Genomic DNA, 25,894 nt, shown 5'->3' with positions numbered 1-25,894 from the left:
GGAATATGAAAAAAATAACAGAGGGCCTTCATTTGTCCCCTCAAAATTCCCCTTAATTTATAACAAGCCTTTCTTTCAAATGTATCCAAGTATAACAAACGTTTTGTTGTTTTAATCAAAAAAGAAACATGTGAAATATTTGTGTTTGTAAGTTCAAAATAGGTGAAATGTGCCAGAATAGAAGGATTTAAATGAGATATTTTAATCCCTAGTCTACACAGAAGTGTAAAATTGGGGCGTGGGGGGACTCAGGAGTAAAAATCAAAATCTGGCATGGTCCAAGTACCTGTCAATCATCACAAAGGTTACACTGACCACTCATCCTGCTATATGGGTGTGTATCAGCCTGGAAAAACTCACTATATACTTTATTCCTTCAGAAATAAACAACAATATAATAGCAATAATTTTCAAATTAAAAAGATAAAATAATATTGGGAAATACCATAAACGCATTAATGTACCCTCTCCTTTTCTCCCTTTATTTTTCATTTTCCAGGGAATGAAACATGGTGACTGGCCATATATAGAGGCATACTGGGCAACAGATAGAGACTAAAATAAGATAATAAAGACAGTTATTTGTCTTTATGGTCACCTGATAAAGTCAAAGGTCTTTTCACACTCACTTATAGGACGACTACTTTTAAAAACCTTTTGTTAAGGTGGACTCATCCTGCTTCTTGTTTCAAAAACCCTTATGGCTCTCTAAGAATTACCCTATCCAGAAACAGCCACTTAAAAACATGCGGGTGGGGTGGGTAAAATCCCACACTTACTTATTTGTACTCCCACAAAAGCTGCCCATTCTAGCAGAGAAGACTTTACTAATCATCAGCTGTGGAGGAGAACTGGAAGAAAAAAAGAGGGGTGGGGAAGATGCGTTTTGAATTAAGGAGTCAACATCTCCATTCCACTTCTTGTAACTAGTAGAAAAAAGCAGCTCAAACTCACCGTATATAGTGTATCTTTAAGGTGGAGCCTTTGTAACTCATTGCCACTGAGCCAAACATCATTTCCCCTAGCATGTTTATATCAGAAGCTGGTCTTGTGTACTATTGCATATAAAAGAAAAAAACCAAAATCAAAATTAGCATACAACACAACATGACATGAGATACAATGGAAAATAAAGTTTATTAATCTCTTGGTCCCTCTTTAGTGTGTAATTACAACTATTTTTCAAAGCAGATACTGGTCATTTTACAATCCTAAGCTATAATGGTGACTGCCTATATTATTCCAAATTATTACTAATGTTGATCATTTCTTTTTCATATACAGTATCATCACCCAGGATCCAAGACCTTTATCAGAGTTCATTCCTAGCCTTGTTATGAGAAACAAACTATCATTATCTCCATTTATAAACTCAAAATAGAAAGATGAAATTATGAAACAGGGCAACTCTTGGTGTTAACACATTCTGAAAAGAAAAACATTCAACCAAATTATTCAACCAAATAATTAACACGGTTGATCAAAAATGTCCAATTGGTATATGCAGGGTTTTTGAGAGGGTCCAAAAGATAATGGATGGTCTGATATTGCTCAAGTTTTACAATATTTGACCTTCTAGCTTTGACCAGTCTTTCTCAAGTCTTTTGTCATCCAGAAGAGCAGACAGTACCTTCCCTTTCTGCCCTCTCATTTGTTAGTTAACCTACTGCAACCTGCTTCTGCCTCTAATGCTCCAAATATTCAAACTGCTCCAGTGATGCCCTAATTCAATGGACACTTTCCAGGTTGGTTTACTGAAATTCTCTCACTATTTTTGACACCATTCATCACTCTTTTCTTTCCCAGATCATCCCTTGAACGGTTGTTCCTTAGACAGCATTCCTACTCATTGCCCGCATTTTCAACCATTTTTATAATTTTGACCATTATTTACAAAGGAATGCCTCCTACATCTTTATCTCTAGGCCCAGACCTCTCTTTGAACTCTAGAATTCTGTATTCAAATACATTCATTCACGTATCAAATATTACTGAACACCTATGCTAAGTGCTGGTGACACAATGATGAATAGTATAGATATGAATGTCAACCAAACAAGTGTGCCACAGGCAGCCCAAGAAAACCTGACCAAAACAAAATAACCGTCTCTCTGTGTTCCACCCTATCAGTCAGATTCTCTTCTAGCATGCTTGGAAGACAATACCATCCACCTAAGGAGAAACATCCTTAATGCCATCTCCTCAGTCTTTTTTTTTTTTAATTCCAAATATACACACATGCATAGAGACACATAAGCACACACACACTGACACACGGCTACATACCCACACCAACTTACACATGCTTGCAGAGGTGTAAAGAGAAAGAAAAATCTATCAACTTTGATCAGCTAGGCTCCTCTTTTTGATTACTGACAGCTCACACCAACCTCTTTCCACTACACGCAGACAGAAACCAAATGACTTTCACATTCTTTATTAATAACTCCCCTCCACCTCCTCCACTTTATAATCTTATTTCTTCTTAGAGTACAAGTCCATGTGCCGATTGTGATTCTCAACCAGGTGAAAATTTTACTTTACAATTTTTTAACTGCAAACTGCTTTAAGACCCAGAACACTGTGAAATAAATCCTGACCATGAAATTAAAAAGTTCTGTAGACCTGTGGCTGCTGGTAATTTCCCTGGCTTTGCTTTTCCAGCAACATAATAGACAAGATCCTATATAGATTTACCAAAAAAAAAAAAAAAAAAAAAAAAAGCTGATATATCCCCATCAATTAATACCCTCTGCCATTCAATATATATGAAATATTTCTTTCCTCTTATCTAGTCAGCCAATATTTCTCAATAATCCTAAATCTCTATCCTCTACACACACACACACACAGAGCATAAAAAAGCCACCAGCCCTGTATCCTTCATACCCAAGTTAGATCTTGTCATTTCTTTCTTCTACTTTTCAAGATTTTCTTCTTTCTAGTAGCAAGTTGTATTATCTTAGAATGCACATATGCCTTCCCAGAAACCTTAGGAGTTCTTATAACAAAACTAGCAAATAGATGTTTATTATTCTAGCTCTGACAACAAAGGTAACAAAACAAGACAGTTTATCCCATTTGTAATAGTTCTTCCTAACTTGGTATGTATTATGCTGCATTATCTGCTCAATTACAGTTTTCTGAGATAAAAGTGTGAAAACAGCAGTGATGTGAAACATTTGAGTACACTTCTGAATAAGTATTCTTGAGGTCCTAGAGTAGAACCCTCAAGCAGGCATTATTACCTGTGGAGAAATACAGTCAACGACTTCAACCCCATAGGGTTTTCTCGCAAAGGAATAGGTTTACCTGGTACTTTGGAAGCTGCTCCTTAGCATGTTGTAAAGATCCCCCAGAAGAGCTTTGGGAAGAGATGCCGCTGCTGCAGCTGCTGCTCACACTGCTGCTCCCTTGACAGCACTTGGCTGACATTTTAACAGGGACATCCTCTGCTTTCTGGGTTGTGAGAGACAGGCATGGGAAATTATTGCTAAGTATATTGGGTTCATTAACATGTTCTTCACTGGGAATTTCCTTTGTTAAAACATTAGGTTGTGCCCAAGTTGCATCAAAGACCAGAATATTTTCTTTTTCTTCTTTCTTTCTAATGATGACAAAAATGTGGTTCTTGAGAATCTATAATATGTGGGAGGAGGGAATGCTGAAGGAGGATACTAGAAAAAAGGTGGGGTTTATGTATTAAAACTTTATTCTTCTCAAATAATTCAACCATTATTTACATTTCAATTTGTATCAATGAGATCCAATCTCTATTTTGGTTATCAGTACTATGTAGAGGCAAAATCTATGAAATTGATGGGGAGGAAAATATCACTTCAAATTTTAATTTTAATTTTTACCAAGCAAATTGAAATAAGAAAACAAAGCTATTAATTTGGAAAAACTGGACTTGTGTTTTTACAGCACACCTCCTCTAGTTTTCCTTTAGAGGTTATAGGAAAGAAAGTCGCAAGGTAGAGTTTGTGAAGGATGAAGCTGAAATCCCAAAATAGGAGCTACTGTGAATTACATAGCATGTGATAGACGGTTTGGGGTTCTACCTTCCTCCCCCACCAAAATATATTATTCCCTACAGAAGCATCCTATACCCTCTATGATAAGCTATTTCTATTCTGAGTCTTATTTGTTTTCCTTCTGTGCAGCTTTTGCTTGGAAAAACATGAATGCAACTGCAGCTTATCTAATCTCCAATGTGACAGTCACATTGGTGGTCTAATGCAAATGCCTGCAGTCATGTGCTTGATACAGACTCATGATGTATTGTGCTTGCTGGGGGGGGGGGGGGGCGAAAATAGGAAAAGAATGTAAAGAAAACTCAAAATAGATGTGCTGCTCCACAAAGTCACTCCAGCAATGATGGCATTCAAGGCTGTACTTGGTTATTCCTGAGCACCCAGCACTCCCTCAACACCCTCTTCAGTTCTAGCTCTTACTTAATACCACTTAAGCCAGAAACACTGCCCTTCAGAGGGTTTAAAGTGACACAGAGTCCACACGTGCCCCAGATTGCTAGACCTTTTGGCTGGAGGACAACATACTGAGGAGTCTATAATTGGAGAAGACACCTGATACAGTGAATAGGGCACTGACTGGACTCTTCCTGTCACCTTGGGCAAGTCACAAACTTCCCTCGACCTAAGATGCCTTTTGATTAAATTAGGTGCTCTAAGAAAACCTATGTTCCAGACTCTGGTGTCATCATTGCTCCAGTATACTAGTTCTGGTATGAATTTTTTTCTCCTCCACCTATCACATCATTAAGAGCCCTAGTGATGGGGTGTGGGTGTTCAACTAAAGCATTCTGCAAGGCCTTCAGGGAAACAAAAAACAACGTGTGGAACGAAGAGGAAACCATCTCCTATCCACCAAACAAAGGGTCAAGTACTGGCTCCCCTAAACCTCTGATACAAATCTACCATTAAAGCTTGCAGAACCCAGTAGTCTGGACTTTTGAAGATGACTGTATAACAATGTAGCTTACAAGGGGTGACAGTGTGACTGTGAAAACCTCGTGGATCGTACTCCCTTTATCCAGTGTATGGATGGATGAGTAGAAAAATGGGGACAAAAACTAAATGAAAAATAGGGTGGGATGGGGGGGATGATTTGGGTTTCTTTCTTTCTTTTATTTTTTATTCTGATTCTGATTCTGGTGTAAGGAAAATGTTCAAAAATAGATTGGGGTGATGGATGCATAACTATATAATACTACTGTGAACAGCTGATTGTACACCATGAATGACTATATGGTATGTGAATATATTTCAATAAAAGTGAATTTAATTAAAAAAAAAAAAAGCATGCAAAAATCACCTGAGAGAGTTCTCAGTCCCTCCTCCCCCACCTACCTAACAAGACCAACAACTACTGTAATGATTAGCTACCTGGCAGAATTCCACTTTAAAGTAGTGTGGAATCCACCTAGCTAAACTGCCTTTATCCACACGCTTCCTTCCTGAAGGAATGATCCTTATCAAAGGCACGAAAACAGTCCCTTGGTGCTGACGAAACAAACACCATGATATAAGCTATTCATTTACTTAGCTATCCAGTTCTACAAACTGCCAGAATTTGGCCAGTTTAAGTGGCAAGTCATTGAACATGAAAAGAATGAGTATAAATGGGTTTATTTAATTTGTAGACATCCAAATAAATACTGAAAAGAGAGTGAAAGGTCTAAAGGTGACAATTTAGAAGTACCCTGGACTGGTATTCAGAAGACTCAAGGCAGACAAGACTCTGACGCTCCCCTTGGACATGTCATTTTACCTTTCCAGTTCTGACTCCAAGGGATCAACAGCTGCTTTGCCCTCACTATACCCTGTCCCCGGACCTTCCAATCTCTACCCCATGCTACCACCTCCCACCCTCCATAAAAAAAGGAAATAAATAAAAGCTTCCTTGGTCAGACAGGTTGGGAAATACTCTCTTTTAGAGATGACAATGCGTGTTAGCATATTGAAGCCCTATAGCAAAGAAAGCTATTTAATTTTGTTTAATCCAGTGCTATATAATACCTCTTATAATCTATGGGAAACACTGGACAGAATGATCTATTACTTTCCCTTCAGGCTAATACTTTATGAATTCCAGAGTTCTCAGACTTCCTATTACCTGGCACTCACTTGACATCAAAATCTTACTGGATTCTAATTCATCAGAAAATTCATCTCTAATAATACTGCTTGGCTCCTGTCACAATTAACTTGCTAACTATTTTCTTCTGCATTTATTAATAAGAATACAAATGCCTGAGAGGTGGGAGCCTTTGCTTATGTTTCTTCTGAACCATTAATATCACTGTACAGTATAGCCCAAAGAGAAGATTGTGGTTTGATAAATGATTAATCGAGAGGTTAAAAAGACAAACAAAAAAGATGAAAGCAAATCAGCATCTCATACCTGAGCTGCTACCTCTTCAATCTTGTGAACAGCTTTAGAATCAAACAAGACTTGTCTGCCTCTTCTTTCACAGTCCTGGTAAACTATCAGGCGAATCTCATTCAGGTCAAATTCTGAACATGGCCAACTGTGGATTAAAAAGGAGAAAGAAGTTATGTTACCTACAACACTTGTGATGATCACAGACGATGAGCTTCCCAGCCGAAGTGCTCTGTGCATAGCAAAAGACAAGTGTGCAACAGTTAACAGTGACACTGTAATGTTATTTCATCAATTGCAACAAAGACATTACATCAAAGCTGAGTGTCAAAAATGGGGGGATATAAGGGTTATGGGATTTTTTTTTTTTTTTTTTGATAAATGAGAATGTTCTCATATTGATTGTGGTGGTGAATGTATCACTACGTGATTAAAACAAGAGTCACTGACTGCACACTTTGGATGGATTGTATGGTATGTGAATAAAACTGTTTTGTTTTTTTTTTTTAAGACAAGTGTGCAGAGTGATCCCCTGAGACCAGGGGCAGCTAGTGGGCCTGGGGCAGGGAGCCTTGTCTGTGGAATCCAATGGGCCATACAAATATTGTCAAGTTTCATGACAAAGTTTGGAAAAGGGCTTTAAATAATAAATCTCTTAAGAGAAAGTTCCTTCTTCTGATGCTAGTTTGGACACAGAAGATAGCCAGAAATCTCAAAAGAGGCAGAAGGCTAAATTTGGATGCCTAGTTCTTGGGATGGCACACCTGAGCTATGGGAGTGTTCAAGCTTCTGTCACTGGGCAGGAAACCATCTGGAGCAAGTCAGTAGACTTCTCCTTTCTCTCTCTTACCCACTCACTCACCCATGCTTAGGTCAAATTGAATGGAATTACATGTCCCAAAACATATTCCTTTCCTCTATTACAGCTGGTTCTGATACAGAGTTCTCAAAAACCAAGTGCGTTGTGTACTGCATCTGAATCACTAACAAAACCTAGCTTTTTCCTAAGCAAACCAAAAGCTATTGCTCTGAAAAAAACATAGGCTTGTTCTTGAGTAATAAATGGCATTGGAGTGAAGGAACTGTAGAAAGGGTAATCACTGAAAATGTATTATTTGAGGGCACATTTAGTTATTAATCCATTCATTTATTCAACACATATTTGAGTGCCTAATATGTTTCAGGCACTGTGGAAGATGCTAGGGATTTAGCAGTTAATTAACCAAACAGACTTGGTTCCTGCTCTTGCGGAGTGCGTGATCTAATGGGGATTACTGGACTAATAACCATACACAACTACAAATTGTCATAAGTGTTTTCAAGGAAAATGATGTGATAAGAGCCTCAGATTTCCAGATTGAAGGGATAGGGAGAGAGGGGCAGGGAAGACCCCGAGGAGTTGTTTGAGCACAGACCTGAAAAAAGTAAGGAGACAAAAGTGTGAAAATGAACAGCACCACAAGCGGAAGGAGCAGCATGGTAAAATGTAGGGCAAGAAAGAGTTGGTGCATTTGAGAAAGAAAAAGGAAAACAAACCAAAAAGAAGCCAGAGAAGGAGCAATGTGAGGTGGGCTACGAAGGCAGGCCCCACCAGGCTCATTCCCTAAGTGCAATGAGAACCAAAGCAGAGGAAAGCAAAAGGTTGATAAGATTAGATCTACGTTTTTAAAAAACTCAAGCTGGCTGCTCAAAGGAAAATAAGGGTGGGACAGATTAAGACTCGGAGCAGAAAGGCCAAATGGAATTTATTATTATAGTTCAGGCCCATCACAATGAAAACTAGAGTGACAGCAACAGAGGTGGAGGAAAAGGGACAACATAGGACAACACTGGTAAGATTCAGTGATGGACTAGACAGTGCCTTGGGCAAAGGAGGCACCAATTACTGTGACAGAGAATGCTAGAGGATGAGGAGTTTTGATAGACTGATGGTAAGTAGGTAGGTAGGCAGATAAACAGAAAGACAGACAAAAGTAGACTATAAAACTAAGAGCCAGTGTGAGGTGAAATCAGACGCATCTGGATTCAAACGCAAACCGAGCTTCCATTTCTTCATCAGTACAATGAGATGATTAATGCCAACAACCTCACAAAGCTGCTGTAAGGATTACAAGTAAGAGCATGTCTGAAAAATAAAGTCAACATGGAGGGAAACAAAGGTGAGCAAAGGATCGAGACAAATTCCTGTCAGCACTCCAAGCCAGGGGTTCCAGCGTAAGCACTATCCCTGGATTTTTCAGTTATCTGAACCTCTTCCTTTAAGCTAAGTAATTCTTTTTCTTACCCAAACCAAGTTGAGTTTGTTTTCTGTCATTTACAACCAAAAAAGTCCTGATGACAGTCACCAAACCATTAACTTTTCATATTACACAGGTCATTTAAAAACCCTCTGAAATCATGTATTATTTTTTAAAGTACAAAATAATATATTTAAACAAAAATGTAATTGCTTTGTTTTTTTCTTGTTCAATCTCTTTTGCCCCAACAATTATATTTTGCAAGAGTAGTATTATAAGTTACAAAACAAGTTGTCTATCCTTATTTTAGGGTGGGGGATAACACTGATTCATGTATCAAACTGAGAACAGCCTCTCTAGAAGAGCTAAACACAATACCTTATTAAATGGTTCACATTGTTTTTCAATTTTAAAAAATGGATATAAAAGATAAGGGAAGGGAAAAGTATGTATGCCAGTTGTCCAATTTTTTTTTTTTTTAACCCAAATGTCTTAAAGAGTATTTTACAAACTATGAGGAAATCCCTATTTTCCTTCCATATGAATATGGTCTTTGGTATAACACCTAACCAGAATCTTGACATTTACCACCACTAATATTACTAGAGGAAATTTGGTAAAGAACATAGAGCCAGGACCAAGAGATTAAATGAGTGCTTCAGAATGAGACAGGCCTGCGGTCAAATCTCAGCTCTGTCTCCCACTAGTTTTATAGCCATGCGAAAGTCTCCCTGAGAGGCACCTGTAGGGCCTGGGGCAGATAAAAGGAGATAATTCTCCAGCTCCTTTCCCTACCATCCCCGATGATTCAGGCTTGAGTTGTTAGTAATCACATACCACATATCTCTTCATATTTATATTCACTTCCACAACCAACCAACAGTGATTATGGAGCTTCTATGAACACCAACCACAGTTCCAGGCACTTGAGGGAGGGCAACTCTCTGTATGAATCAGAGGAAAAATAAGCCTTGGATTTTTGTCTTAAAATATCTGACTATTTCAGAGAAAATTCTTTTAATCAGGACGACTGCATTTTTTTGCTTTTTGTTAAAAGCAAAGAAAGGACACTGTCCTTGACACCAGGGGACAGGATCTTATTTGTCTACTTCATGGTCACAACTGTATGACTCAAGGAACAAAAGAATTAGAGGATCTGTTTTCCTTTTCACAAAATTTAAATAAAATGGCTTATATGGATCCATTAAATTCCATGGGGCTAAGATTTGCCTGGGTTAGGACTAAAACGAGGCCTAATTACTGGAAGTACTCATCAAGAGCAGAAAGCAAATGACCAAAGTCTGAATTATTTACCTGAAACACGATGAGCAATAAATAGTTCACATGATTTTAAGTGTAGAAAATGGACTATCTTTAAAATATATATAAACATGAAATTAAAAGTTTATCAAGTGGCTGATTTTTAGTTTGTAATGCATATTGAAAAGCTCTGGAACACTACACAAAGAAACTATGAATAATTACCTGTAGAGAATTGGAATAGGGGATTGTGGAAGGGGATGGACATGGAAATGGAAAAGTGAAGTTTGCTTCCTATTTCATACCCTTCTATCTGAATTTCTTAATAGGAACATGTACAATTCTTTTAATTAAAATAAATAGAGTTAAGTTTAACAAATCTAGTTTTTAAATAATATTTCTGATACCCCATTGTCTGAACTTTAAATTTGATGTAATTCAAAGGTTATGAACAAACTGGAAACTAGGCCTCTTGTTTTATCTATTCAGTCAGCATTTATTGAAAACCTGCTTTGTATAAAGCACTCAAGGGGATACATAAGATGAATAAGAAATATTCCTAAGAAACTTAAAATCTAGAGGAAGAGACAATCATATAGGCAACTACATGAAAACAAGAAGACAAGGCAGAACATAGACAGCAAGGGTGAAAACAGGAAAAATTCCTGTCAGATACAATATTTGAACTCATAAAGCCATGAAGGAAGGCAAAGATTAGACATATGATAAACAGGGGAGGGAGTCATTCCATGCTGAGGGCACAGCACAAATAGCAACAGGCAAATGGTACAATGTCCAGTCTTGGGTGGTTGTCTACTACAGAGGAATTACACTGGAAATGAAACTGGAAAGACAGTTTAATTTAGGACTACATTTGAGGACCGTGAATGCTACACCAAGGAATGTATATTGTTCTACAAGCAGAGGTATGCTATTCCAAGTTTTTGAGAAAAGCAATGGCATGTTCTGACCTGTGTTTTGGGGGGGGGGGGGACAACTTGTGGTTTGAGAAGATATTTTTCAGGGCAAATGTAGGGGTGGTGCTGACTAGCATTCTCAGGGTTTCCAGGGGTCATAGCCAATAAGGAAAAGAAGAGCAGTAGTCATATAAATTCTTGGGGATCTGCTAGGTCCTCCAAGACCAGTTCTAGCATTGGTGTTGGATTCTTTGCTGGAACTTTTTACAGGATTCAGGCTAGTAGTGGGCGTGAGTATACTCATGTTGAGGAATGATCCATGAAAGAAGAATGCTTGGAAACATTCTCTCTCCCGCTCTCTCACAAGGAAGCAACCATATATAGTCAAAATTAAGTTCACAGGAAGAGTGAACATGAATTAAAGTTCACACACAGAGTTAAGAGCAGTCTTGTGATCCAAGAATGTGAATGTTTAAAGAGTAAGGTATGATAGAGAACTTGAAATAGTCCAAGAAAAAGTAAAATGAAAACAAAACAAAAACAAATAAAACCAACAATAATGATCAAAACAAAAGCTGGCAAATACTACTCATTTAATAAGTACTTAGTGCATGCCCACTGGGTGCCAAGCATTCCTCCAGGCACTAGAGATAAAGCAGTAAACAACTAATAGCCACCGCTCCCTATGAAGTTTACTATATTGATGATGATATTTTCCCAACCTCTTTCAATCCCTATTCTCATTCTATGTTATTCTTTTCTGCCAACTCTCATGGCTCCCCTTCTCCCACAAAAAAAAAGTTCTAAATACAAACAGAAACCTCTCACAAGGTTTGCTTAAGAACAGCAAGGAAGCTCAAATGCCTATTATCTGAAAATAAGACTGGGGATGGAGGAAAAGGGAAAATTATGCTTAAGATGGCAATCAGAGTTCACTCTTTCAGCACATAATGTACATTATTTCCTACCCAGTAACAAGCCATTTACTTCAAGAGAGAAAAATTACGTAAAGAGATGGAAGTAATGGATTTGGAACTAATTTATTTTTGGTAGGTTAGTATTTTCAGGAAGATGGCTATCAATTGACTTTTGATATTTTGCAAATTATTTGATTTTTCTTTCTTCCTTATTTTGTATTCATACAGCCTTAGATGCACAAACTGCAAAGCTTAATTTCAGAGGAACAGCAAAAAAAATTCTCTGCTGAATTGCTGTCCTATGGTCAACAGTATAGTAAAAAGTGCTTAAGGGTTCCAATTCTCATCCGAAGCTTTAATACATAATGCTAACCTAAAGATATAACTAAAAAACATTTCCAATTAAATGTACCCTACTGTTATTTTACCAAAAGAGACTGATATTCGATGTTGGCTGCAACTTTTTCTGCCCTTGAGAAACTAGGTGATATGCAAATCCTTTACTCCTTTTGTAAAAGGAATGTATGGAATGAAGGAATAAATTCCTATAATCAACAGTGTGGTGAAATGGAAAGAGCACTGCAATGTAAGTCAAAAAACACACTCCTGCATTCATTCCTTCTACACACTTTTGGGCGCACACTGACATGACCCAGGCACTATGAAAGATACTGGGAATAGAATTCACTAGATACACTTTCTAACTCAAAATGCTTACCATCTGATAACAGAAGGCCTACAAATCAACAAATAACTATACTGTTATGGTACTAAGGTAACTGTCTATATGTCTTATGGGGAACCTAAAGGATGAAGAGGTTAAGTCCACCAATGGGGTATGGGGTATGCAAGTCACAGAGAACATGATGCTTGGGACATGGATCAGTATTCACCAGGGTAAAGGGAGCTTCTAATTCTAGCTCTGCCACTTTTGATCCAGATGTCTTTCAGAAAGCCCTTACCCTGGGGCTCAGCTTTCCCAAACCATATTTGCCTTACTATCTTGTAAGGTTGTCAGGACAAACAAATAATAAGTAAGAAAGTACTTTCAAAGATCAATTCAGATACACAATCCCTTAAACTGAGATCCTTGGGGCCAGATGTTTCAGAATTCAGAATGCTTTAGATTTTAGAAAGACTCCTATACCATATATCACATAACACTTCCTCCATGGTCTGGAGCATAATCTAACCCCAAATCAAACAAATTAGTATTTCACCAGCCTACGTTAAGAATATTCATGCTAGTTAGACAGAGACTATAAATAACCTCACATCCGTTCAGGTGAATTCCAAAAAAATCTTTTCAGGGATTTTAGTGTCTTGGAATTGAGGGATTAGGGACTGCTGGTCAATGTAATGATTACCATGTTTGGGGGAAGGTCAAAAGATCCCCCATATTTTCCTGAATGTAACCAATCCCTAACAAAAGTGGCAGCCAAAAGTTTATGTGTAAGTAGGTTGGTTGTAATTCTGAGCTTGTTTCCCCTCATTGAAACAATGCTATAATTGGATGCAAGGGTCACAAGCAAAACCACATAACCCATTATACAATGTACTCACACAGCAGTGACAAACATTATAGTATGAGTCACAATACAGCCTGAGGTTTGGGTGTTGTTAAAGGGAGCTATGAGGTACAGAAAAGGAAAATAAAGAATGTCCTTCTTTCCTGAGTTCAGGATCATTTCAGGTAAAATTCATGAAATAGGTGAAGTTTGGGTGTGGCACTCACGGCACCACTCACCATACCCCAGTGCCCTTGAGCCACCACAACATCAACAAAACACCCAGATCACTGCACTGGATGTCAGAATGCCTGGGTTCTAGAAAGGATAGACAGTCTAATCCTAGTCACAGTCTTTCATCCCTTAGTTCAATGTTTCCTTCTCTACAAAACCAAAGATTGGGGCTAAAATTATCCCTAAAGGTCTTTTTCATCCCTAAAGTCCCCTTTATAATCTAACACACTATATTCCAAAATTATCTACTAAGTAGATTCATTCTTTTCTGATGTCTATAAACTAGAAACTGCCTGAGCTAAAAAAATAAAAAAATAAAAAAAAAAATTTAAAAAGGGCTTTGCTGTTATCTCCACGCATGCATTAATTCAATATTCACTAAGCTGATTCTTTATCTCTACCCTTGTCAGCATAACCAAAGCAGTCAAGACTCATTACTACTTCCAGGATTACTGAAATGTCTAATAGTTCTGTTGAAAGGTAATCTGCATCAACACATTTCACATCTTTTCCTGCAGGTAAGGTTTCCCATCCCCTCCTCCATTTCCAGGGAAACTGGACTAATAACAAATAAGCAAGTGAATCTCAAAGTTAATATTGAAGACATCACCATATATATTCATTAGTTCTAAATTCATTTAAATTGTATGCAGAAAAGGTAATACTTCTGTTTTCACAGAGGTTTCCAGAGGTCAAAAGCATGATTCTCTGTATAAGGTCTTTTGGTTGCAAAATGAAAAAGCCAAAATAAATAGACAACTGTCCCCTATCTTCAGTTATAAAATATTATCTCTAAAAGAATTAGGTACAAACACACACACTCTTTGACCCAGCAATTCCACTTTTAGGAATTAATCCTACAGATATACGTGCACAGGTACAGAAATGATTATGTACAAAAAGGTATTTACTGTAGCAATGCTGGAATAGCAAAAGACTGGAAACAAACTAAATGTCTGTTGACATGGGTTGTTTAAATAAGCTAGGGTACATCCATGTAACAGAGTACTATATGGGCACTACAAAGACTGAGGAAGCTCCTTATGTAATTATACAATAACCTCCAAGACACAATTTTAACTGGCAAAAGGAAGTACCAAGCATTGTGTATCAAATGCTATCATATGCATAAAAAAGGACAAATGGGGGGAAAAAACCTTTGGATTTTTCAATATACATATAAAGGATCTCTGTAAAGATAATATAACGAATTAGTAACATTGGTTATCTCTGGGGTAGGAAATTGGGTTGCTGAGGCAGAGGACCAAGCAGAAGCCTTCACTGCATACTCTTTACAGAGCTGAGGGAAAAGCTTTCCTTCTGCTCTTTAAAACTTATCAGGGAAAAGACCACAATGAGGAAGACTCTGGAGCCAGGCAGCCTGGGTTCAAGTCCTAGCTCTGCCTTTTCCTAGCTACATGACTTTGGGCAAGTTGCAAACTTCTCTATTCCTCTGTTTCCTTGTCTACAAAATGGAGGTAATAGTACCTACTAATAAATGTTGTTTTGAGGTTAAACATAAAGTGCTTAATACAGAGCAAGGTACATGGTAAGTGTAGTTTAAGTTTTCACTATGAGCTTTTTTAATATTAAGCCATCTGACTGTACTACCTCTTGAAAATTAAAAATAACTGAGAAGGGAAATATAACAGGAATATACCATATTTTTAACTCATCAAATAATCTACTATTGTCTTAAACAACCTTAATTACTGTCCTTTTAAAGAGGCTTCTTGGTAGTGAAGTATGAGGCAGTGGGTGGAACTCCTTCAGGGAAACCACCTTAATGAATTCAAGGCATTCTGATATAGTTTTCATATATGTAGACAATGGCATTTACTGAGATTTCTTCTCAGCATTTATGTATCACATTTTTCTGTCTTCCATCCCCCACCTCCACCAAGAACAGGAGAAACCTCTCTCTAAAAAAGCATTCTCACTTATTTATTTAACCCACTTGTGGTTTTCAGTCTGTTACCGTCATGCCAGAGCTGTATCAAATGGATTTCTACCACATTAAACAACTGCCTTCTTTTTACTGCATAATTGTCACAGAGCTCTAGAGACCCCAGTTCCAGAAGGTTTGATGTTTAGATGTTGGCAGAGGAAGACCGGTGATCAGAGCTGCACAGCAAACACACAAATAACTGCCAAACGTTTTACAGCTGCCAAACACTTTTACAGAATTCACCTGAGCTGACCTTCACAAAAGCCCTGTGAGAACATGTATTATATAATCTACTTTACCCAGAAGTTAGGAGACTTTAACAAGGTTATAACCAGTAAATGGCAAAGTTAGAACTCAAACCAATGTCTCTTGATTCTAAATTCTGTGCCCTTCCAACTCTGCTATATGATAACCTTACGTCCATAGCAAATAAGTCAGGGTAACAGTCTATCTTCTAGGACCTCCCTCTCTATTTCCTTCTGAGGCATAAAATTCTGCTATATTTGAAAATTTTTTTAAATGCTGGTGATATAATGTTAAGACTTAAAAGCAGAACAAAGAATGATGTACACAGTGTGACCTCAATTATGTTAAAAATACATGTATCAAAAGGGCTTAATAGTCAGAATTTATAAAGAAACCCTACAACTAAACAACAGGAAGACAAACAACCCAAGGAAAAAATGGGCAAAAGACTTAATAAGCATTTCTCCAAAGAAGATACGCAAATGGCCAAAAAGCACATGAAAAGATACTCAACATCATTAGCCATTAGGGAAAGGCAACTCAAAACCACAATGAGACACCATTTCACATTCACCAGAATGACTACTTTAAAAAAAAAGAAAAGAAAAACAATGTCTGTTGGAGAGGATGTGGAGAAATAGGAACACTCATTCATTTTTGGTGGGAGTATGAAATGGTGCAGCTGCTGTGCAAGACAGTTTGGCAGTTCCTCAGAAGCTAAGTATAAAATTACCAAATTACCCAGCAATCCCATTTCTAGGTATATACCCCAAGGAATTAAAACAGGGACTTGAACAAATATTTGCACACCAATATTCATAGCAGCATTATTCACAATTGCCAAAAGATAGAAGTGACCCGAGTACACATCAACAAATGAATGGATAAGCAAAATGTGGTGTAAACATGCAACAGAATACTAATGCAGCCATGAAAAATAATGAAGTTCTGATCATATGACAACATGGATGAACCCTGAAGATATAATCTTGCATGAAATAAGCCAGACACAAAAAGACTGTATGATCTCACTGATAAATAATTAGAATAAGCAAATTCACAGAGTCAGAAACTAAAATACAGGGAGAGGGTAGGGAATGGGGGAGTTAATGCTTAATTGGTGCAGAATTTGATGTGATGGAAAGGTTTTGGTAATGAATGACAGTAATGGTAGCATAATGTTGTGAATGTAATGAACACTACTGAATCATATATCTGAATGTGGTTAAAAGGGGAAGTTACAGGTTGTATATATGTTATCTAAAATAAAAACTTAAAAATATCTTAAATTGTAAGAATCACTGCCATAAAATAAAATCTTAATTTAGAACAAATATATGTATATATGTAAAAGGACTTTTTAAAAACTTCACAAATAAATTAGCTCATATCACAAAGGATTAATCTCCCTAACATATAAAGAACAAATACAAATCAACAAAGAAAATGACTTGCAAACCAATGGGCAAAGGATATAGTTCACAGAAGAAATAAAAATGATCCTTAAACACATGAAATTATGCTGAAATTCACTCTTAAAAAGAAAAAAGAAAATTAAAACCACACACTTACCATACTGGCAAGAATTCAAAAGTTGAGCTTCCCACCCTAGAAAAATACAGGTACAGGTACAAAATGGTATGTCCACATATGGAGAGCAATTTGTCATAACTATCAAAATTACAAATGCATTTAACCTTGGACCCAGCAATCCCACTTCTGGAACTATACAAATATACACATGCAATTGCAGCACATTTGCTAAGAGCAAAAGACTGGAAACAACCAGAGAGGGAATCAATAGGGGCAGGTTAAGTCAAGTATGTTATATTCACACAACAAAATACCAAGTTGCTATTGGAGGGAGCAAGAGAGCAACCTATAAGATCTCCAGATTATATTGTAAAGTCAAAACAGCAAAGAACAAATAATTGTGTATTATGCTATCTTTTATGTATAGGAAGAATATATATTTGCATTTGTTTATTTCTGCACAAAGTAATATTATTAGGATGTACAAGAAACTCATAACATTGGTCACCTAAAGTGGAAGGGGAAGAATAAAGAGGTAGAAGCACTATGTTTCAAATACGTTTCTGTATATACAGTATGCTTCTGTATATACAGTATTTTTATTTTTGAGCCAAGTTAATATATTATCTCCGTAGACAGACAAACTGCTTTTAAAATGTTAAGAAAAACAGCAACACATACTCATACTCTTCGACCCAATGATTTTATTAATAGATGTTAGGGTTAGGAGGCCTCCTTACCTTTGCTTCAGGTTTCCGGTAAAAGGACATCCACAATTAGTTTAACACTCCTGAATGCTCGTCACCCCTCACTTGCTCCTCCCCAGAGAAGGAAGAATGAATTTTGATTGGTAAAATTTTCTTTATTCTTTGGCATTTATCAGCCTACACAGCACATACGTGCTGGTCCACTCCTCAACATCAAGTTGTATGGCAAACCCCCATGTGGGGTGGTCTGTGTGTTTCCTGGGTTGCTTATGCTGGTGTGGGCAAACCAGTCTAACTTTGGGGTTCAGTATTAGGTAGCCTCTGTTGTCACACACACTACCCCTTTTCAAGTAGAGATATTTAACTTTCCATCTGCCCAACTACTGTTTATCTCTCAATTGTCAAACTCTGTTAAGGAGGGGAAGATGGGCATTCTTTAATGGTCTCCTTCAAATGTGCTACAAGGAAAATTTCCTCCAAGGAAAATTCCCCCCTAAGGAGACTGTCATAAATTTGAACAAAAATATGGTCATTCTTTGTACTTTAACAGTCAAAACCTGGAAACAACTTAAATATCCATTAGCAGTATAAATCCTAATTGTTGAAGCCAGTCAGTTCAGATATTATGCAGTCATCAAAAATTGTTCTAAAAAAATTTTAATAACATGAGAAAACGGTCATAATATTAAACTGAGTGAAAAAGCAGATTATAAAGCTTGATATACAGTATGATACAACACAACTTACACCCATGTACCAGGACTGGAAGGAAATAAACAAAAGTGTTAACAGCAGTTAATTCTGTGTGATAGTATTGTGGGTGATTTAAGTATTCATCTTTATACTTGCCTGTATTTTTCAAATGTTTTATAATAATACTGTACATCATTTTGATAATCAGAAAAAATATTTAAGATAAATATTAAAAGTAAGTTTAGTAACAATGTAAAAGAAAGAAACAGAGAAGCATTTAGAAAGAAAAGGGGAAAGCAGCTATCCTAACATGAACACTGCCAGGGTACCTTGACCACTTCTGAAAGTTACACCAGTTAAAATTTTTTAAAAATATTTCAATTGTTACAGGAACTTTTAAAATACAAGACTTTTAGAGTAAGAACTAGTTTTAGTCTTTTTTTAAAAAAACTTTATCAAAAACAAAAACAAAAACAAAATATTTCCAGACAAAACAAAACAAAGGAATACGAAAAACAAATATCCTGAAATAACTTCAGTTTTAAGGTTTTTGATAGGATTATTCTCTGAGGATCATTTTGGTCTGTTATAGTATATTAGAGGATTGATTTATGATGATGAGAACCAAGGACATATTTGAGCTTTAGATTTAGCCATCAAAAGTCTCTGTCCCTGTTTAGCAGAATTACAGGTCACCTGCCCTTTCTGTTCTGCCCACCCAGCTGGAAAGGAGAGTCGGTCAGCCCGCATACACTGCTCTATGGAGCATGCCCAGTCCTCCCATGTGGTCTTGTTCCTCCTGACAGAGGAAAAACGTCCTCATAAAAGTAGTTTACACTAAGGTATCCATTAATAACTAGGGAGAATGATGCTTAAATACAACAAAATTGGGCTCTAATGACATAAATTTTTGCTATCACAAGGGTCAATGGGGATGAGACATTAGGGGGCAGGTAACCTCCACCTCCCTCTCTTATTACAGTTTGCAGCTGCTGTCCCTGTCTGCCAACATACCTCTGCCTTTTTCCCATGGAGGAAAAGTTTCCACAAAGGACATGTGTCCCATTAAGGACAATTTACTTTCTGAATCCAAATCATCTTTGCCTTCAGACAACATTTTTCTTTTTAGGATGCACACCAGGCATGCACCTGGCCTTAGGAAATCTGTACTTGCTATACATTTCCTCAATGTACGTGGCTGGCTTCCTCACATGGGAAAAAGAATAAAAGTGAAATAGTTTTGGCCTCCCTTGATTACCCAACGCTAAATCTAACATTTATCTAACATCTTTGGGTATTATCTGACACCGACAGACAATCAGAATGCTAGAGCTAGAAGGGACCTCTAACCACCTATCCAGCAGTTTCCAGACTTGGCTCATCATTAGAATTACCCAAGAAGCTTTTTGTTTGTTTGACAAAGGCTCACAGGCTGCACTTCCATGAATTCGGTCCATTGGATCTGAAGTGAGGCTCAAAAATTTATATTTTTTAGAGCACTTCTCATATTTGAGAACCACTAACCCAGTCCACTACCTTTATTTTTTAGAAAAGAAAACAGAGGAGAGATGAGGTGACATTCCTAAAGACACATTAGATCAGGGCAAAGGAGATCCCTAGATCATGAGGTCAAGTAGAGAAGATCCCAGATCCCAGATCCTTCCCCTATATCTGGTGCTACAGTCGAGGTTCTCATGTTTGAGTTGAATTTAAAAAAAAAAAAAAAAAGTTGAAAAATAGCTTAGCTTTACTTACCCTGCCCAAAGGGTGAGGCATGCAGGTGAGAGGATATGACATAATCAGAAAAGAAGACAAGATTTTCATTTATATCTGTTCTGCAAAGACTTGAAAATAGTTGTTGTTTAGCCTTTCTAAACCGTTAAGAAAAGAATTAAACACTTAAAGATTCAACAGTAGATGGATGTAGGTATATCTGATACCCAAACACTCCAGATAAACTTGGGATCCCATGAAAGGGAAGTAAGGACCAGGAACCTTGGCATTCCAGCCCATAGGCTGTCTATGGATTCCCTTTGGTGAATTTTGATTGGGAGCCCAAATTATAATCTGGATCACTGGTGATGGGTCACAAGTTATTGCTCGCACCAATTCCCACCAGGGCTTGCTACATCATTGTTTAACAGTTATTCAGCTTTTGTTACTATAACAATAAAAGGATAAGGTTAAGCCAGAGCCTGATTCACAACAGGAGTCATTATATAGGAGAACCAGGAATCATCAACCAGTTCAGCAAGTATTCCAGTTCAGCATACAAATGAGCAGGAAATTTGACGGAAAAAGGCTTCAGAGCTGCACAGTGACCAATCTGCAGACCCCAGAGTTGGAGTAACCTTGTCTACTGTCATTCTGGGCATAATTAGTTATTTGCCCTGGTTGATCAACAATTATTAAAATAAGGCCCAGACAAAAGTTTATGTCAATTGTCAGTTTCTATGAAGTGAGTTCACATGCACTGCAAATCCCCTGTATTAAGACTGCTCTAATTCATCCTCAATAAGAGATGTGGCCTCAAAGGGAAAAGATGAATGTCCTTTAAACCTGGATCACACATGACACTGCACCAATACTAAGTTACCACTGCATTCCTCCCTTCACTCACTAATCATTTTTTACTTACTTCACAAAATCCCAACCATCAGCCAATGGAAAATACACTCTTCAACGAGTCAAAGTAAATTCTTCATGGCACATAAAATCAGTGAATACAGAAGGAATGCAGGAAGGGGAGAAGAACTTGTGACAGCAATGCCCAAAGCATCTCAAAGAATCATACCCGGCAATTTACAACCTCCAGTGAAGTTTGTCACAAAAAGCACAAGACCATCAGCTGACTAGGGTTTGGTTTTTCCTCTACTGACTTCATTTAACCTATCAAATAGCTGCATTTTCTAAGTTCTGTCAAAGCAGAATGGTTTCCAAACTGTTTCTAAGCAAAGAACACAATGAAAAAAAAACTGCCCAGCCCACCAACCTGTATTAGACTTTCTTTTAATAGCCTTTTACTTGAATCTTCAGAATTCTTTGCTCTGTTGCCTTAGCATATCTCTCTAGATCTGTGATTATTTTTGTATTTCCTAGTCAGTAATCCTAATTACTATAAAAAAAGATTGGTAATAAGATCAGGGCCAGCTTATCTCTGTTTCTGGACTTAATTTTGTTAAACAACTACCTCAAACTATCTCTTTTTAAAACAAAATTAGTTTATCTAAAATGTAGATAAGTCAGATCTCTATACTCATTATTTTTTTCTGTCCTTTCATCCTGGTAATTCTAAAACAGTACAGAGAATCTCTTCTGAATTCAAATTTCAAGATATGAAACTGTAATGCACAATTGACTCTGAAGTGCTTTCAGTTCCTCTATAGTGTATGCAAGGTATACTTTAAAGACAAGGTTATGCCAAGTTTTCTCTTGCCATCAGAGAAACAACAATTCACAGATAAGCTTGGCAAATATGCCCAAATTCCTCCTATAAACAGCCCTATGAACTATAGTTTTCTAATTTGCTGCACAAGTTTGGAAAGTTAAAATTTGTTAGCAGCTTTGCTATAGTTGATATTTTAAGAAAGAAGATTGAGAACAATTATTTGAAGACTACACCATATACCCCAGTATCATATTTCAAAGAGTTAACTAGATTTGAATTGAGTTTTAGCAAGGACTTTTTCATGGCAAACCACTGAAGATGCCTCATCAAACTCTAAGTTTTTGTCAATTCTGGAATTTTGTGCCATAAGTTGATCCCTAATATCTGTCATTATAGTGATTAAGGGAATGGAGGTAAAGATATGAAGTCCAACTTCTATCCTGAAATGTCTTAGGCCACAGGAACCATAATGGTAAGATTAAAATATTTCTGTACTGAACTGTGTCTGTTTTATCCTGGGGCTACTGACAGTTATCTAACAGGATTCTCCTTTATTTATAGAATCTTTCTCTTAACCTTTTGAATAACTGGAAAATCATGAGGAAATAAAAACTACTTATCAGTGTGCTCAACTAAGAAAACCACCTAAAATTATTGACTTACGATACCTAAGAGCAAAGAAGGAATTGAAAGTCATAACTACTGCCATGTGACTTGGACAAACAGAGAACTCATGAGCACTTCAGAGCCAGATCCTTACAGTGTAAGCTCCTGTCAATAATTGACTTCTACCATCAAGATTGGCCAGGTTCTAAAGAAAGTTATGGAAACCATGCACATTACTGCAAATAATGACTACATTTTCAAGATTATAGAAAGGTAAGAGAAAGTAGATGAGTTCTACCATGGTAAATGGCATCCTCCTAGTGCTGAATTCCAATTAATTGACAAGTATATGTCTTCAATGTACAAAATTCTAAAATATCTCAGCATTAGAGAAGTAAATCCAAAAGAAGTAAAAATAAGGAAAGGAGATAATGGATACGAAAATGTTTTGTTAAATTTGAAGTGTTGTTTAAATAAAAATGATTAAAACCCTATTAAAGATTGCAAACTCATTGAAAATACGCACCAGCAACTCACACCAAAAAGCTTAGAAGTTAAAAAAACAAAAATTGGTGTGGCCCTGAATATCATTTTCCTATGTGAAACTGCTCCCCACCCCAATAACTATCTTGGGATCTAGAATTCTATAGCATGACAAAAATAGGGAATACAGGAAGTGCTAAAACTACAGAAGCAGAGGAGAATTTTAAAAATAATCTGAGCCAACTACATAGTTTAACATTTGAGAGTGCAGCTCAGAAAACCCAGGTACCCCGCTCAAGATTAAAAGGCTCTCAGGCAACAGAGATGGGATCAGGATCCAGGAGCAGGATCAAGGTAAACTGAATGCCAATCCATTCCTCTTTACTATTATTCAGCTGCCGTTTCTTGATCAAAACAGGTATTATAAAAGTAAAATTCTTATCTGAATGCTCAACTGTATTTTTCTAATGTATCACATTCATTATCTCTTTCTCTACAAATAGATCTCTTTAACCAAGTGGAGAGCATGTGACCCAACACTCATAAAATGACTTCCACGCATCTCCCTACCTCGCCAATCTATTGGGCTCTTACATTGGCTACATACCATTTTATTATATTTCTATCAAAGAAAGAAAGATTTTTAGATGGCAGAAACTATATCCAGATTATTTTTAACATTATTTGTGGAATAAACAGTTTATGGAATAAAAGGACAGCATGTTAATTTTAAGAACACTTCTTTAAGGAAAAAAAAATTTAAGTGAATTTACTTTTACTCTGATCATGAGAATCAGAGTTCAACCTTTGGCTCTCTTTACTTAGCTATTACATAAAATTTAGGAATAAGATGCGATTCTCAAAGGATTTTTCCATTTTATTGATATGCAACAAAATTCTTTACAAATAGTATTTCACTTAAAAAAGATTCTACTAATAAAATTAATGAATTCTTCCAAAGTGGAAGAAAAAGAACACAGCAGGTAAAATGCTATCTTCTTTATAAAGCTCCTTTATTAAAATTGATTGATTATAATAGCACCATTCTCATGAGAAGGATTTTCCAGAAAAGGAAGACTGGGATCTCCCTCACCACCCTGCCTCCAACTGGAAAAGCCCAACAATTCACTGGCCATTCAATGAAATGAGTGAGGAGTCCCAATCCTGGGTCCTATCTACTAATTGTCCTTTACTTAAGAACTGCAACTTTTTTCCCTGGTGATCACTGTGAATAGTATTGTTCAAGCTTCAACAAAGGACAGGGATGTAACCATTCACATAAGCAGGCTCCAGTAGAGGTAATAAAAAGTTAAGAGGAAAGCGCATGGGTAGTAAAATCACAACAACTAATCACAAAATGCCTATGTCTACACCTTTTCTAAAAAGGAAAGGACTTGTCTCCACACACTCACCAATGACCCCATTTCTCCTACTGTTGAAAAACAACTTCCAGATTGATAAAATTTCATCTGGTTGGTACACAGTCAATTAAATCAAATTTCTGAGACTTCAGAGGAGAACTAAAGTTTCAAACCTGTTGTGATGTTCCAGGGAGTGATCAGTGTCCCTTCCTACCCCAGCATGTTTTCAAAGTTTTTTGCACAAATGAGTCTTGTAAATCCTCCCAGCACCAGAAACAGCATCACTCACGTATCTGGCTGAGTCCTGCCAGCCCTCTGGCCAGTTTGTGGTCTTTCCTGTGCCGCCACACATCTCCCAAGTGGTTTAATGTTCTTCCGGCTTATCCTGACCGTCAACATGGACGCAGACGCAATTTCTGAAGGTCCTTTGTTATTTGAGGGATATTCCGCAGTGACCAGCAGTTCTAAATGATCATTTCACTCCCTACACAGTAGTAGGTGAAACAAGCCACTTGGCAGCAGTCTAATTTCCTCTTTCAAAAGTTAAAAAAAAGAAGAACATTTATTTGTTATGTAAAGTAAGCCCTCCAATGATTTAGGAAGTCAGATGCATTCATCACGTTATAAAACATGCTTTCAGCAACCCCACTATGAACACAGACCAGTCCAAATCCCACTTCCTACTTTTGTTCCTAGGCTTGTACTCCAGTTAGCAAAAGACAAAACACTCAACAGGTTGAGCGGCTTGGACTGACTCACCCCATCTGTGCTCCCTAGTTGGAGATTATGCAGTAGTCAATTAATTGGTCACAAGACTATTCATATGGCTCTAGGAAAACGCAGTGACTTGTCTTCAGCTGCAAGGTTGTTCTGACATTGGCCACACACCCTCTTAATGGCTCTCATGTGAGCAAGTGTCAGCTGACAGGTCTTACTCTGCAACCTTGCAAAATTCTACCCATAGCAAATGAAACAGCCTATGGCCAAATGTAGGGCTTATTGTATAGGAGGCAACATGCGGGGTGGAGAGGGTAGGCAAAGTAGGGACACATCCTTGCTTTACTACCAAAAAAAAAAAGTAAGAAAAAGTAATAATAATAATAAATGAGAGGCCATAAACACTAAAAACTCTTGCACTGAATTTCTAGGCATATTCAAACCGAGAAAGTCCTCAACTACTTGGGTTCTAGCCAAGGACAAACACAGTTCAATTTTGACTTCTGACACTAACATCTGTAAAATAAGAATAATGCTACAGAAACAATGTGCTTTTTTTTTTTAAAGTACTGTGAGTACTGTGACTTCACAGAGAAAAAAATTTTTTTTTTTTTTTTTTTTTTTTGAAAAATGAGAAATGAAAAGCATAGGTCCCTGAAATACAGGTCAAATCTTGATACAAAAAACTACAAGGGATTGTTCCAATTCCTTTTCTTTTTCCCTGTGCTGGAATT

The 25,894-nt window shown here is 37.1% G+C and overlaps 1 protein-coding gene across 5 annotated transcripts in view; it reads right to left on the bottom strand.

Moving 5' to 3' along the window:
- FNIP2 (folliculin interacting protein 2) overlaps positions 1 to 25,894 on the bottom strand; it is a 137,633-nt gene that overhangs the window by 78,938 nt on the left and 32,801 nt on the right. For 2 of the 5 annotated variants that reach the window (XM_037830908.1, XM_037830909.1), the window contains exons 2-5: positions 6,427 to 6,553; positions 3,313 to 3,459; positions 955 to 1,055; positions 780 to 851 (exon numbers count right to left, since the gene is read on the bottom strand). In XM_037830908.1, coding sequence (XP_037686836.1) covers positions 780 to 851; positions 955 to 1,055; positions 3,313 to 3,459; positions 6,427 to 6,553 — 447 coding nt within the window. The other 3 variants (XM_037830910.1, XM_037830907.1, XM_037830911.1) reach the window with 3 other exon arrangements.

Source organism: Choloepus didactylus, chromosome 3 (assembly GCF_015220235.1).
Source record: "Choloepus didactylus isolate mChoDid1 chromosome 3, mChoDid1.pri, whole genome shotgun sequence".
Classification (NCBI taxonomy): Eukaryota; Metazoa; Chordata; class Mammalia; order Pilosa; family Megalonychidae; genus Choloepus; species Choloepus didactylus.
Note: the sequence above shows the minus strand (reverse complement) of the source record. Positions and strands in the feature narration are given on the sequence as shown.